Source organism: Hyla sarda, chromosome 12 (assembly GCF_029499605.1).
Source record: "Hyla sarda isolate aHylSar1 chromosome 12, aHylSar1.hap1, whole genome shotgun sequence".
NCBI classification, from domain to species: Eukaryota; Metazoa; Chordata; class Amphibia; order Anura; family Hylidae; genus Hyla; species Hyla sarda.
The window spans coordinates 20812951-20828996 of record NC_079200.1 but is presented as its reverse complement, the minus strand read 5'-3'; the positions used below and the strand labels follow the sequence as shown (position 1 = coordinate 20828996).

The 16046-nt window shown below is 43.7% G+C and overlaps 1 protein-coding gene across 4 annotated transcripts in view; it reads left to right on the top strand.

The window, feature by feature from the left end:
• LOC130297035 (vasoactive intestinal polypeptide receptor 1-like) overlaps positions 1-16046 on the top strand; it is a 173035-nt gene that overhangs the window by 58884 nt on the left and 98105 nt on the right. For 3 of the 4 annotated variants that reach the window (XM_056549209.1, XM_056549210.1, XM_056549206.1), the window contains exon 4: positions 6514-6623. In XM_056549209.1, the coding sequence (XP_056405184.1) occupies positions 6514-6623 (110 nt within the window). The remainder of the gene's footprint in view (positions 1-6513; positions 6624-16046) is intronic. The other variant, XM_056549207.1, reaches the window with a different exon arrangement.

Sequence of the window (16046 nt, the reverse complement as noted above, 5' to 3'; positions counted from 1 at the left end):
AGGAAACTTACTGTAAACCCTCCCGTGTGAATGTACCCTGTACATTCACTTGGGGGGGCAAACCTCCAGCTGTTGCAAAACTACAACTCCCAGCATGTACTGACAGACCGTGCATGCTGGGAGTTGTACTTTTGCAACAGCTGGAGGCACACTGATTGGAAAACCTTCAGTTAGGTTCTGTTACCCAATTCAGTATTTTCCAACCAGTGTGCCTCCATCTGTTGCAAAACTACAACTCCCAGCATGTACTGATCGCCGAAGGGCATGCTGGGAGATGTAGTTATGCAACAACTGGAGGTACGCAACTACAACTCCCAGCGTGCCGAGACAGCTGTTTGAGCATGCTGGGATTTGCAGTTTTGCAACATCTGGAGGGCTACAGTTTACAGACCAATGCACAGTGATTTCCAAACTGTGCTCCTCCAGATGTTGCAAAACTACAAATCCCAGCATGCCCAGACAGCAATTGTCTGTCTGGGCATGCTGGGAGTTGTAGTTTTGCAACAGCTGGAGGCACACAAATACAACTCCCAGCATGCCCAGACAGCCATTTGCAGCCGGGCATGCTGGGAGTTGTAGTTTTGCAACATCTGGAGGATCACAGTTTGGCGACCACTACACAGTGCTCTCCAAACAGTGGTCCTCCAGATGTTGCAAAACTACAAATCCCAGCATGCCCAGACTGTCTGGACATGCTGGGAGTTGTAGTTTTCCATCGTCTTGAGGGCCACCGTCGACCACTCACCGGCCAGTCAGATCCCTCCGCAGCCTGCCGGATCCCCTCTCATCCGGAGCCGCCACCGGGTAAGCAACTGCTTTCCCTTCTCTCTCACCCCGCTGTGCCCCTCTCTCCCCGGACTTCCACACTTGGGCGGAGGTCCAGCAGCGGTGACGGCAGTTGCGTGGCGATGGCGGGGGCACTTACCGCAATTGCCGCTGCCGGACCTCCGGATCGCCGCGCACCCGTCACACCCCCCCCCCCTCCCCGCCCCTGCACACCCGATCGCTGATCGGGTTAATCAAACGGGATCCCGGGGTGTCGGGCGGGAGTGGTCTCCCGCGGACACCCCGGGACTTTAGCTAATTAGACCGGTCAGCGCAGAGGGAGCGCGCACTTAATGAACGCTGCCTTTATATGGCGGGATGCGCTAAGTTATCGCGTTATCCGCCGTTTAAATGCATCGTTCTGCGCGAAGGGGTGAAGCCGAACTTCTCACCTGCCGGAAACAAGTAGTCAAGTCCAGCTTATAGTCAAGTCAAGTCCACTGAAAATTGAATGCACACCATTAGAAAATCTCAATATAATTACTTTATTTACACATACAAAGCCAATAGGTCAAGTTACAATTTTAAAACCATTTAAAAAGGCTCTCTTATGAACCACAACACAGCCTCAGAGCAGGATCATGACCTTGCAGACCTTGAGTTAGACATACAGTCTCTGAATTTAGGAAGAGATTTGCAGATCCTTCCGGATTTAGGGGAGTTATTAGGTCCGGTGATGCTGCAGAGTGTTTGGGGATTGATACACTCTATAGTTATAATTGTTCAGCCGTTGCCGCAAGGCTCAGGCCTAACTCACTGCAATTACTGCTGTACAGGTCTTGCTTGCTTGACAGCCCACGAGGTAAGAGAGAGAAACATGGCTGCCGCTCCCTTATATGGGCAGGGGGCGTGGCGAATCTGATTGGTCCGAACGTCTGCCATTCACCATTACATGGTGTAATGGGATCGCTTACGTCACAGGGCCTCCAAAGGTCCTTAAGCTAAATACCATAGAGTTCACCTCGTCACATGACCCGCAGGTCCTGCAACCCCAATGGAAATAAATAATTAACCATTTATTTACACATGTTATTCTATTTATATTAACCTACGAATAAATTAGAGATCTATACAGTAGAATAGAGGCGACTAGGGGTAGACTGGCTGACAGGGATCCCTAAGTCCTAGGGACTCTGGCTATGGGGACCCATAAATAAACAAGTACCGTATAGAATGCGGTACTGAGACACCACAATTATATATTACACTGATTTGCACCCATCTTAATTTACACACATGTATATTATAGAGAGCCCCCCTTATTGTTGCAGTTTTCAATTTCAAATCAAGTCAAGTCTAATTGGTCCCAGCAAGGTCTTCTGGGTTCCTGGCCACTTCTCTGGGAATCTGGCCTAGCTGTAAAGATAATTCCATCTATCTAAACTCAGTAAAGCCTCCGTTAAACCATAACTGGTCGTGGACTCTCCTTTCACTACTAGCCATTGGAATAGCGGAGATACCGTTCGTGTTGGTCCTGGCACAAAAAACCACTCTGGCGTCACGAACACTAGGGGTTATTAACATCTTGCCCCCGGGGTTAATACCATCTGATCCCACCACCTACACCACTACGCCCGTGGTCCCGCCATACACCGGTGGTCCACCACAACTTCATACCAGTTTTAGATTTGAAGACTTTATATAAAGCTACTTAGGTTATCATAATGATACTTTATGACAGCGGGTGGTCAGCACCTTAAAATATGACTCATGTAAAGCACAAGGCTCCTCTTCTTTACATCCACTATATACGAAGCAGGTACTTTGAAGTATACAGTCATTCTACCCAGTGTCATACTGTTTCAGAGAAAAGGTCACAGCTCTAGGATTATTAAAGCAAGCTGAGAAATGCATTGATCTTCCAAGTTATCTAAGAACACCATCGCTGCTGAAGCGGAGGGGGGATTGAAGCGCAGAGCGCAAATTCAATAACGTTTTACGACTATGCAAATCTTGTGTATTAGACATCTGAACTTTTGTTTCATCTGGAATATTAACTTTTGAGGGAAAGTATCATTTCTGTGCTGAAGAACCCAGGGGTACGTATTACTTATTACTTTATTTAAATCAACTGGCGCCAGAAAGTTAAAGAGGTACTCAGCGTTTGGGACAAACACTTCCGAACGCTTGAGCCGGCAACAAGAGCTCTTGACGTCATAGCCCTGCCCCCTCATGATGTCACGCCCCGCCCCCTCAATGCAAGTCCATGGGAGGGGGCGTGACGTCTGTCACGCCCCCTCCCATAGACTTGCATTGAGGGGGCGGGGCGTGACATCATGTGGGGGCCGGGCTATGACGTCACGAGCTCCCGGCGCTGCTCCAGCGTTTGGAACATTTTGTTCCAAGCGCTGAGCAGCGGAGTGCCCCTTTAAACAGATTTGTAAATTACTTCCATTAAAAAAAAATCTTAACCCTTCCAGTACTTTTCAGCTGCTGTATGCGCCAGAGGAAGTTCTTTTCTTTTCAGAATTATTTTCTGTCTGACCACAGTGCTCTCTGCTGACACCTCCTGTCCATGTCAGGCACTGTCCAGAGCAGGAGAGGTTTGCTATGGGAATTTGCTTCTACTCTGGACAGTTCCTGACATGGACAGCGGTGTCAGCAGAGAGCAATGTGGTCAGACAGAAAATAAATTGGAGCAAACAGCAGCTGATAAGTACTGGAAGGGTTAAGATTTTTAAATAGAAGTAATTTAAACATCTGTTTAACCCCTTAAGGACTCAGCGTTTTTCCGTTTTTGCATTTTCACTTTTTTCCTCATCACCTTCTAAAAATCATAACGCTTTAAATTTTGCACACAAAATTCCATATAATGGCTTATTTTTTGCGCCACCAATTCTACTTTGCAGTGACATTAGTCATTTTACCCAAAAAATCCACGACGAAACAGAAAAAAAATTAATTGTGCAACAAAATTGAAGAAAAAAATGTCATTTTGTAAATTTTGGGGGCTTCTGTTTCTACGCACTACATTTTTCGGTAAAAATGACACGTAATCTGTATTCTGTGGGTCCATACGGTTAAAATGATCCCCTACTTATATAGGTTTGATTTTGTCGAACTTCTGAAAAAAATCATAACTACATGCAGGAAAATTTATACGGTAAAAATTCTCCTCTTCTGACCCCTATAACTTTTGTATTTTTCTGCGTACGGGCATGAGGGCTCATTTTTTGCACCGTGTTCTGAAGTTTTTATAGGTACCATTTTTGTATTGATCAGACTTTTTGATCGCTTTTTATAAATTTTTTCATGATATAAAAAGTGACCAAAATACGCTATTGTGGACTTTGGAATTTTTATGCGCGTACGCCATTGACCTTTCGGTTTAATTAACGATATATTTTTATAGTTCGGATATTTCCGCATGCGCGATACCACATATGTTTATTTTTATTTACACAGTTTGTTTGTTTTTATGGGAAAAGGGGGGTGATTCAAACTTTTATTAGGGAAGGGGTTAAATGACCTTTATTAACTTTTTTAATTCACTTTTTTTTTGCCCCCATAGGGGGCAATAACACTGCACACACTGATCTTTTACCCTGATCCCTGCAAAGCCATAGCTTTGCATGGATCAGTGTAATAGGGGCTCGATTGCTCAAGCTGATCGGACGCGACGGAGCAAGGTAAGGGGGCCTCCGCTCGCGTCCTAGCTGATCGGGACATCGCGATTTTATCGCGATAGTCCCGATCAGCCCGGCTGAGCTGCTGGGAAGCTTTTACTTTTGTTTTAGACGCGGGGACCAACTTTGATCGCCGCGTCTGAAGGGTTAATAGCGCGCTGCACAACGATCTGGGCTGCACGCTATTAGCCCAGGGTCCCGGCTATCATAAGCCTCTGAGACCGATCCGGTATGACGCGGGGTCACAACGTAACCCTGTTTTAAATTCTGGGACCGGGCGCAGGGCGTACAGGTACGCCCTGTGCCCTTAAGAGGTTAACTTCCTGGCACCAGTTTAAAGGAATAGTCCATTGGTGACTCAGTGGTGAACAACTTATCCCCTATCCTAAGGATAGGGGATAAGTTGCAGATTGCGGGGGGTCCGACCGCTGGGGCCCCCCGCGATCTCCTGTACGGAGCCCCGACAGCCCGCGGGAAGTGGGCGTGTCGACCTCCGCATGAAGCGGCGGCCGACACGCCCCCTCAATACAACTCTATGGCAGAGCCGAAGGGCTGCCTTCGGCAATCTCCGGCTCTGCAATAGAGATGTATTGAGGGGGCGTGTCAGCCGCCGCTTCGTGCGGAGGTCGACACCCGCTATCTGGCCAGAGAGCCTGGCCCCCGTACAGAGAGATTGCAGGGGGCCCCAGCGGTCGGACCCCCCCGCGATCTCAAACTTATCCTCTATCCTTAGGATAGGGGATACGTTTTTCACCACTGGACTACCCCTTTAACTATTCACACCAAGGGAATTGCATAAGGGGGTGCAAACTTGCAGTGGCACTTGGGTCCAGGTCTCTGTGGGGGACAACAAGCCCTTTTACCACATAGGAACCCACAAGTATTGTAAATGACACATAATGTTTGGGGGGGATGTTACAGATTTAGGGCCCAAATAGTTCCAGGTTATGTCTCTGATTAACACAATACTAATCCTAAAGCGGCTCATAAGACGCTGCTAATACCCAATATATGAGGTAAAAAAAAAGAGATCATGGGAGAAGACACTTAGTGGACTCTAAGGGGAGAGTCATCAAAACCCGTCCTGAGGAAAAGTTGCTGAGTTGCCCATAGCAACCAATCAGATCACTGCTTTCATTTTTCAGAGGCTTTTTCAAAAATGAAAGAAGCGATCTGATTGGTTGCTATGGGCAACTGGGCAACTTTTCCTCAGGACAGGTTTTGATACATCTCCCCCTAAGTCAATCATCTATTACCGATCTGTAGCTTGATTCCTAAAATAAATAAAATGGCCCAGATTTACTAAAACGGTCTGATCTGTAGGAAAGGTAAACATTAGACTAGACCATATAAGACTGCACAAGAGTTATTACATTGCCTCAGGCCATTTCATAGTCTAGTCTAAGTTTGAACAACTGTTAGATGGCTTAAAGGGGTACTCCGGTGCTCCAGCGTTCTGAACATTTTGTTCAGAACGCTTGGAGCCAGAGGACGTGATCGTGAGGTCACGTCCACGTCCTCTTGTGACGTCACGCCACGCCCCCTCCATTCATGTCTATGGTCATGGCCACGTCCCCTCGTGACGTCACGCCTCACCACCTCCATTCATGTCTATGGGAGGGGGCGTGTCGGACGACACGGCCCCTTCCATAGACATGAATGGAGGTGGTGAGGCGTGACGTCACGAGGGAACGTGGCCATGACGTCATGATGACGTCATGATCACTGCCTCAGTAACCCGGCATATGTTTAGAATGCCGGGGGCTGCGGGAGATTGCAGGGGACCCCAGCAACCGAAGGTATCAAAGAAATCAGATCATGTGACCAGACCCCCAAACAATCTTTATTAGCCCAGACCCCCAAACACAGCACAACCCCCCTCCCTGCCCCCCCCAACCCAAAAAGAAAGAAAGAAAAAACACAAAAAATTCCAAACATGAAATTGATAAATTCTAAGGATTTTGGATAACTTTTGGAATTTGTGAAAGACAATTTAGTTTCTTACTAGAACATTTTTGTAAAAGAAAAGGTTTATGTTACAAAGCCTATTTTCTTTCTGCAGTCGCCATCACTAGGAATTGCACTGAAATTGGTTGGACTGCTCCATCCCCTCCATACCTGAAGGCATGCTTCTTTAACACCAGCAGCGAGACAGATGAAAAGGTAAGAAAGGTGCAAAACATTGTTATTACAAAGGGCAGAAATTGTTGATATCAATTTCCTGTCTATCTATCTCATATCTATCTATCTATCTATCTATCTATCTCATATCTATCTATCTCATATCTATCTATCTCATATCTATCTATCTCATATCTATCTATCTCATATCTATCTATCTATCTATTTATCTCATATCTATCTATCTATTTATCTCATATCTATCTATCTCATATATATCTATCTATTTATCTCATATCTATCTATCTCATATCTATCTATCTCATATCTATGTATCTCATTTCTATCTATCTATCTCATATCCATCTATCTATCTCAAATCTATCTATCTCATATGTATCTCATATCTATCTATCTATCTCATATCTCTCTCATATCTATCTATCTATCTATCTCATATCTATCTATCTATCTATCTCATATCTATCTATCTATCTCATATCTATTAATCTATCTATCTATCTATCTATCTATCTATCTATCTATCTATCTATGGAATGGATAAAGGCAGCACACCACGATGGTATAATCCAAAAAATCGTGAATTTATTCCATGATGTAAAAAACAACGTTTCGGCGATCTCTCACCGCCATTTTCAAGTGCATACAAGTGATTCAGAGGGGTTTAAATACACGCTTCCCCAATTAATGACATCATCACACATTAGCATAATCAGTGACATCACAATCAAAACAAAATATAAACAAAGTATAAAAACCGTGATATACAGTCATATATAGTATAATAACTATACATAGTATTCCTAGTGCTCTAAACATGCATTTGGCACGTTATTATATGTGTCGATCTTTCAACACACTTCTATGGATCGACATAAAAAAGTGTAGCATAAGTGTCAACAGTGACAGTGTACAGGTGTATAAGGTTAAAAACAGTAATCGTCATGGTGCCAACCACGCCACTGACCTCGTGTGCGCCGCCATTGTCCGCAACCCCGGAGTCCCAGCTAACATTGCCGGATGTAGACTTCCGGGTAAGGAGAATATTAACCAATAACAGTGTGGCGTCATGGTTGCTAGGCTCCAACAGGAGGAGTCCAGCTAAAGTGTATTGTGATATAGAGCCAATCAATGGCACTCTATTGCGCATGTACGTAAGTTATTTGAAGCTGCGGGCGCCATTTTAGAAAAGGTAAATATAGAAGTGCCGATGCTGGCAAACTAATATATGGCCGGTTCAGTTGTTCTCACTTATACAGTGAACATAGGACCTAGGTTACACTAGGTAACTCCCAGTAAACCCCTACATACATACAATTATCACTTGCAATAATACAGTCACGGGGCCGGAACACAGCAGTCTCCCCATTAATTAGTGTACCTGGCTGTGTATCAAAGGATACAATTAAGTACCCCCTGTACCACAGTACTCCTGATCCACTGGGAGTGAATCCCTCCCCCTATGGTCCATAGAGTCTCTTACCAGGACACTATTGTTATATGGGAGACAGTGTCCCCAGGCTCCCTATCATCCACATGCCACTCATTGGGGTATCTGTAGAGTGATGTAAGGGAGTACCTCTAATGTAAATGATGTTAAGATGAAAATAGAATTTTTATGAATTTATATGAAACCATGGCACCACACTATACTGACATCAACATCTCCAATCAAAAAAAGGAATAAACAATTATATACTACAGAAAAAAAATTATTTATAAAAATACATATTTAGAAGACTGCGGACCCAGGCGCAATATTTGGCTATTCAGTGATCTTGTGGCACCATGACCAAATCTTGAAAATCTAAAAAAAGAGAAAAGAAAGAATTAATAATAAATATTCGTATACGTTATCACTTGTACATATTTATAGCAACCTGGACACCGTCAACATCAAGTGGCTATGCCCCATGGTGCAGCAATCCCTCATCAAACCATTTTTGGGGGAACCACAAATTCGACATTTAAACCATTTGGTTTGAGTGAGTTTAATTCAAAGATCCATCGCAATTCTCTTTTTTGTAGGATGGTGACCCTATCCCCACCTCTCTTGAGTGGCGGGATGTGGTCTATCACCATACATTTTAGATCACGTTCAGAGTGGCCTGCATCCAAAAAGTGCTTGGATACCGGAAGGTCAATCCTTTTTTTTCTAATTGTATACCGGTGCTGATTGAGTCTAGTTTTAAATTCACACTTTGTCTCCCCTATGTATATAAGGTTGCAGGGGCACCACAAAATGTAAATTACAAATTCACTATCACATGTTAAGTAATGTTTAATAGGGAATGTCTTTCCCGTTATGGGGTGTACAAACTTCTCCCCTTTCTGAATATATTTGCAATTTATGCATCTCCGACAGGGAAAGCATCCCTTGGATTGCACAGTAAGAAATTTCTGCGGACCTAATCCTGATTTCGCTACATCAGCTTTTACCAGGCGGTCCCTTAAATTTCTAGCCCTCCGATAAGACATCAATGGAACGTTTTGTAGCTCAGGTATATTAGGCTAACCCCCGCTTATAAGATGCCAGTGTTTTTTTATTTTTTGGGCAATCATCCCCGAGACCTCGTTATACGTAGAGATGAACGGGATCCGGGATGTCTGATCTTTTTTCCTCCTAGGCTGTCTCAAGCCCCGTCTCTCCTCCTGTAATTTCTGTTTTTGTTGTTCTACTATCTCTATAGGGTAACCTCTAGAGATAAATTGAGATGTCATTTTATCCAAGGCCTTGTCTAACTTTTCCTCAGTGTCTACAATCCTATTTGCACGTAAAAATTGACTATAGGGTAATGATTTAATCATTGCCCTAGGATGACATGAGTCAAATTTCAACAAGGTATTGCAGTCAGTAGGTTTGCAAAATAGGTCTGTTGATAACCTATCGTTCTCCACTATAACTTCCGTATCCAAAAATTGTATTTTGTGTCTAGAATGAGATAGAGTAAATTGTAAATTACTATCTATACTATTCAAATACGATTGAAAATCCATAAGGTCACTTTCTGTACCCTTCCAAATCAAAAAAATATCATCTATGTAGCGCCACCACCCCAGGATCTTCCTGGAGTGGTGGGCTACATAAATGTGTGTCTCCTCAAAATCCGCCATCACTATGTTGGCATACGTGGGCGCCATGTTGCTGCCCATGGCAGTCCCACGCAGCTGCACATAGTATTTCTCATCAAAAAGGAAATAATTATTCTGTAGTACAAACATAAGCATACACAAAAACGTAGAACATTAAGGGGGATCTACGCGGTGCCCCTAGTATCAATTGTTCCATCCAGCATAAATGATATGAAATATAGGACTAACAGTGTCCAGGATGTGCTCTATAAAACTTAACTTTTAATGTCAAATTAAAGATATTAACAAGTGTCTAGTATTATGAAAAAGTATGATTATCTCGGTCTAATAAGAGACATTAACAAGGTGTGTCCGGGACTCTGCAGGGCCCAGCCAGTCCCGAATCACCTCTCACTAGAGGGTGCAGTTTAATTGCACACCTATAGAGTATAGTAATCAAATAACCCAACGCGTTTCTGCTCGCCAGTATATAGCGGGCGTCCTCAGGGGGTATAGACAAAAGAATAAATCAATGACCGAGAGGATATGATATGTAAATTCCGTCATCCATATCCAACAACTGTTAAGAGAAAGGTACATCTCTATATATGCAAAATAAAGGAGTCAATTAAATATGCAATGACATCCATAGCATAAAATATAGTGACCCAGGAGCCTGGAAAAAATTTTTTACTCTATCCCTAATAAAACCTGCAAAAATTAATGTATGCAAGGTGTTTATTCCTGTGGGGAAGAAAAAAGCTGTCCCTAGGGTCACTTATGCACACAGAGATATAGTGCAGTCGGCATAAACCGGGTCCACCTATAAGAGAAAGAAAGACCATTTTGAGGGAACGGACCTGAAAAGAAAGCCCCACACTATACACTGATAGTGTATCGTAACTCACGGTTAGCCGAACTGTGAACTCTATGCAGGCGCAGTCCCGCTGTCAACGGGAGCCGGAGTTGTCCGGCCGCTCTCTCCTCGTGTGGGGAGCGAAGGCGTCTGACGTCATATCCGTCGGCTAATCTGCTTATATGCAGTGCGGCGCGCACCGCCCCTGTGACGCCAGAAATGGGGGCGTGCGATCGCATGTAAACAAAGACATGCCGCGCTGTCAATGTCAAGTAGCAGATGCCGATGTCTGTAGACGTATTAATTAAACAGTAAAAGAACAGGTAAGGAATGGAGGAGTTCAATTATTCTAGATACAGGCTAAAGATGGCGAGAAACCGAGGCATAGCTGACTGTCACTCATATGTACTGTCATTGTCGCAATTGACAGGAGAGGTCAATATGCAAATAAACCTGGTGTAGGGACAATGCTATCAAAGATGCATTGTTCTGATCCAAGATTGGTGTATCTATGGTCATCCCACAATCGGGGTATTAGAATCAATTGTAATTGTACATAAAGATCAAAACCCCTTACTGGGGCTATAATTAGTGAATATATATACAGAAGATGAATTAGAGGCAAGAATCCAGACCACCCCACGGTAAGTGGTAATACTACTGCTGGTTTGTCACGCAAAACGTGGGGATCTATATTGACAAGGTTCTTCGGCAATTCGTATTCAGCTTACCCTCACACTTGAGGGATACGATGGATTTGCTGAAACGCATTGAGGGGATCACTGTCAACAATAATACTCTGATGGCTAGCGTAGATGTCGAGGCCTTATACTCGTCGATCCGCCACACAGTGGGCCTACATGCGGTTGAATACTATCTCAGTACACGGGGATCCCAGTTCCAAGAGCATAACCAGCTAATACTTCAGTTGTTACATTTTACTCTTACAAGAAATTACTTTCTGTTTCAAGGTCGCTTCTTCCACCAGCTCAGGGGCACCGCGATGGGGAGCCCCTGTGCCCCCAGCTACGCGAACCTCACCCTGGGCTGGTGGGAGGCGACCACTTTGTTTTGCGATGAGCGGGAACACTTTAGTGACCTAGCCATAATTTGGCTGAGGTATATTGATGACGTGTTTGTTCTGTGGAACGGGACTAGAGATGATTTTTCCCGATTAATACAATCTCTTAACCAAAACAGTCTGGGACTGCTCTTTACTCACGAGATTCAGGATAAAGAATTGGCATTCCTGGACATCAAGATATTCATTGATAGTGACCATACCTTGCAGAGTACAATTTTTCGCAAAAAGACATCTACTAACAGCCTCTTGAGGTGGGAGAGCTGCCACCCGGGCCCCCTTAAAAGGGGGATCCCCAAGGGGCAGTTCTTCCGCCTCAGGAGGAACTGTTCAAGAACCCAGGACTTTCAGGTGGAGGCCCAAGATATGATCACAAGATTCAGAGATAGAGGCTATCCACAATACATTATTAAACAGGCATACAGAGAGGCAGCATCCAGACCACGCACGGAACTACTTACTCCAAAAACAAGAGAATCCAATCACTCGCATCAAGCGAGAATAATTGGAACTTTTGATAAAATGGCTGCTCCAATACGGGAGATTATCTCCCGCCATTGGGAAATTCTAAGAATGGACACTGATCTCCTTGACTTGGTAGGCACTAACCCTCAGATAACTTATAGACGAGGTAAAAGCTTGGGAGACCTTTTGGTACATAGCCATCTTTCCACTAATGACACTCAGGTACATACTTGGCTTAACAGTTCTAAACCTCCACAGGGGTGTTTCCAATGCGGACATTGTCGGGCATGCCAATATGTCTTGAAAAGTACCACAGTCCCACAGTCTTCGATCAAAATCAAACAATTTATGAATTGCTCTTCTACAGGTGTCATCTATGTAGCTGTGTGTACCTGCCCGCTCCTCTACGTAGGCAAGACCATTCGCCCTTTCAAAAAAAGAATTTTGGAACATGTGGGCGATATACGCAATGCACGAGACACCCCGGTGGCAACACATATTATAGAAGTACATAGAGGAGACCTGAGCCAGATTAAATTTACAGCAATCGAAAAAGTAACTCCCTCTGTACGTGGAGGCAACCTGGACAGGTTGATCCTACAAAAAGAATGTAGGTGGATTTACCACCTAGATTCGTTATCTCCCAGAGGTCTAAATGAGCAGCTCCATTTTGCATGTTTTTTATAGTTTACACTTTCTCCCCACGGGTGTATTCCAGGTAGCTAGGGACGACCGTAGCTGGTCGGACAGGAGATAACTATCACCCGAACCCCATTATCCAAAGGGCCTAACAGTTTTAGTCCAGGAGGTTCCTGTGCGGGACCGCCCTTTTTAGGGCGGCCACCCCGCCTAGGTTTAGGGACTGATTACAGGGCCTACTAGGGCGAGTTCAGGATCCCTAGGGCCCCGCTATCCCCACTCCCTCCCTATAGACAGTTAGGATCGCCCCTCCCACCCCCTCCATAGCCAATCTACTTTACCCTCACCCCCCTTTTTTTGAGGGTTACTTTACAACCAGCAGTAGTATTACCACTTACCGTGGGGTGGTCTGGATTCTTGCCTCTAATTCATCTTCTGTATATATATTCACTAATTATAGCCCCAGTAAGGGGTTTTGATCTTTATGTACAATTACAATTGATTCTAATACCCCGATTGTGGGATGACCATAGATACACCAATCTTGGATCAGAACAATGCATCTTTGATAGCATTGTCCCTACACCAGGTTTATTTGCATATTGACCTCTCCTGTCAATTGCGACAATGACAGCTACATATGAGTGACAGTCAGCTATGCCTCGGTTTCTCGCCATCTTTAGCCTGTATCTAGAATAATTGAACTCCTCCATTCCTTACCTGTTCTTTTACTGTTTAATTAATACGTCTACAGACATCGGCATCTGCTACTTGACATTGACAGCGCGGCATGTCTTTGTTTACATGCGATCGCACGCCCCCATTTCTGGCGTCACAGGGGCGGTGCGCGCCGCACTGCATATAAGCAGATTAGCCGACGGATATGACGTCAGACGCCTTCGCTCCCCACACGAGGAGAGAGCGGCCGGACAACTCCAGCTCCCGTTGACAGCGGGACTGCGCCTGCATAGAGTTCACAGTTCGGCTAACCGTGAGTTACGATACACTATCAGTGTATAGTGTGGGGCTTTCTTTTCAGGTCCGTTCCCTCAAAATGGTCTTTCTTTCTCTTATAGGTGGACCCGGTTTATGCCGACTGCACTATATCTCTGTGTGCATAAGTGACCCTAGGGACAGCTTTTTTCTTCCCCACAGGAATAAACACCTTGCATACATTAATTTTTGCAGGTTTTATTAGGGATAGAGTAAAAAAATTTTTCCAGGCTCCTGGGTCACTATATTTTATGCTATGGATGTCATTGCATATTTAATTGACTCCTTTATTTTGCATATATAGAGATGTACCTTTCTCTTAACAGTTGTTGGATATGGATGACGGAATTTACATATCATATCCTCTCGGTCATTGATTTATTCTTTTGTCTATACCCCCTGAGGACGCCCGCTATATACTGGCGAGCAGAAACGCGTTGGGTTATTTGATTACTATACTCTATAGGTGTGCAACTAAACTGCACCCTCTAGTGAGAGGTGATTCGGGACTGGCTGGGCCCTGCAGAGTCCCGGACACACCTTGTTAATGTCTCTTATTAGACCGAGATAATCATACTTTTTCATAATACTAGACACTTGTTAATATCTTTAATTTGACATTAAAAGTTAAGTTTTATAGAGCACATCCTGGACACTGTTAGTCCTATATTTCGTACAAACATAAGCAGTGTTATGACAAAAGATACTTGCTGGGGATCAAAATTGGCATTCACCAGACATTTTCTGACCGCCTCTACACCCCGTTCATGCTGAATTGAAGTGTAGAGGCTAACAATATCAAAGCTGGCTATAATTACATCAGGTGGAAGGACTACAGAGGAAATTTTAGATAGAAAATCACTTGTATCTCTAAGATATGACTTAGTATTAATTGCAAATGTTCTTAACACTTTGTCCAGAAAGATGGATACATTGCTGGACAAAGAACCCTTGCCAGACACAATAGGCCTGCCAGGTGGATTCTGCAGGCACTTATGTATCTTTGGCAGAAGGTATAAAAGAGGCGTAATTGGATGCTGTACAAGTAAAAATTCACTTAATTTTCTATCAATCAAACCCTGTTCGTATGCGTTATTAATAATCACTTGTAGAGACCTTTCCATTTCCTTCCTAGGATCTCTAGGTAACATCTTGTATACATTCTGGTCATTCAATTGTCTATAAGCCTCTCTCAAATATGTGCTCCTGTCCATGACCACAACCCCACCACCCTTATCGGCTGGCTTGACGATGAGGTTGTGGTCATGGACAAGTTCTTGAATGGCAGTGAGTTCCCCATGGGTAAGATTAGGATGTTTAAGTTGTGTTTGTATTTGTCTAATTTGAGTAAGATCCCTTCTGACACAATCAGCAAATGTGGTTAATGCATGTGATTCCACCATTGGTTGGAAGTCACTGGACATCTGTAATTGTAATTTTTTAAACTCAAAACCAATATTGCTGGGTGTGTCGGTTATCACTGATTCCTGTACAACCTGTTGGGAAAACCAAATTTTCAGCTTAATTTTTCGCAAAAACTGTACCAAATCCAACTCTAGTTGGAACCAATCATTGAATTGATTAGGACAAAAATTAAGGCCCTTGGATAATAATAATAATTGATCATTCGATAAAGAACAGGAGGAAATATTTACCACAGTCCGTGCATCTACAGAGTTCATTTCTTCTTCTGTATAGTTGGTGTTTGGCCTTGGTACCTTGTATTCCTCTGTGGTCTGTCTTTTGCGCTGGCGGGAGTGTTTCCGGCCTCCCCTTCTCCGTCTCTCGGGGAGGCATGTGCCCCTAAAAAAGATGATGATGTAGCTTGTTCCTTGATTTTATGTCCACTCTTCTTTGGAAAATCAGACGTTTCATTTCCATTAATCTCTATGTTGCCTTTTTTAGATGCTCGTCTCCCAGCGGCTGTGATGCTATCCCACATATATACTCTGCCTCCACTGTAGTCTTGACTGTCCCGGAACCACTTTCTACGTTTCGTCTCCTCTATTAGGGTTCAACAGGCTTGCACCCATTTCACTATTCTGGATGTGCTGCTTTTTATGAATTTTCTATCTATCTATCTATCTATCTCATATCTATCTATCTCATTTCTATCCATCTATCTCATATCCATCTATCTCTTATCTATCTTAAATCTATCTATCTCATATCTATCTATCTATCTCACATCTATCTATCTCATATCTATCTATCTATCTCATATCTATCTATCTATCTCATATCTATCTATCTATCTCATATCTATCTCATATCTATCTATCTATCTATCTATCTATCTATCTATCTATCTATCTAACACAAACAAAGATAAGTTAGCCAGACCTTT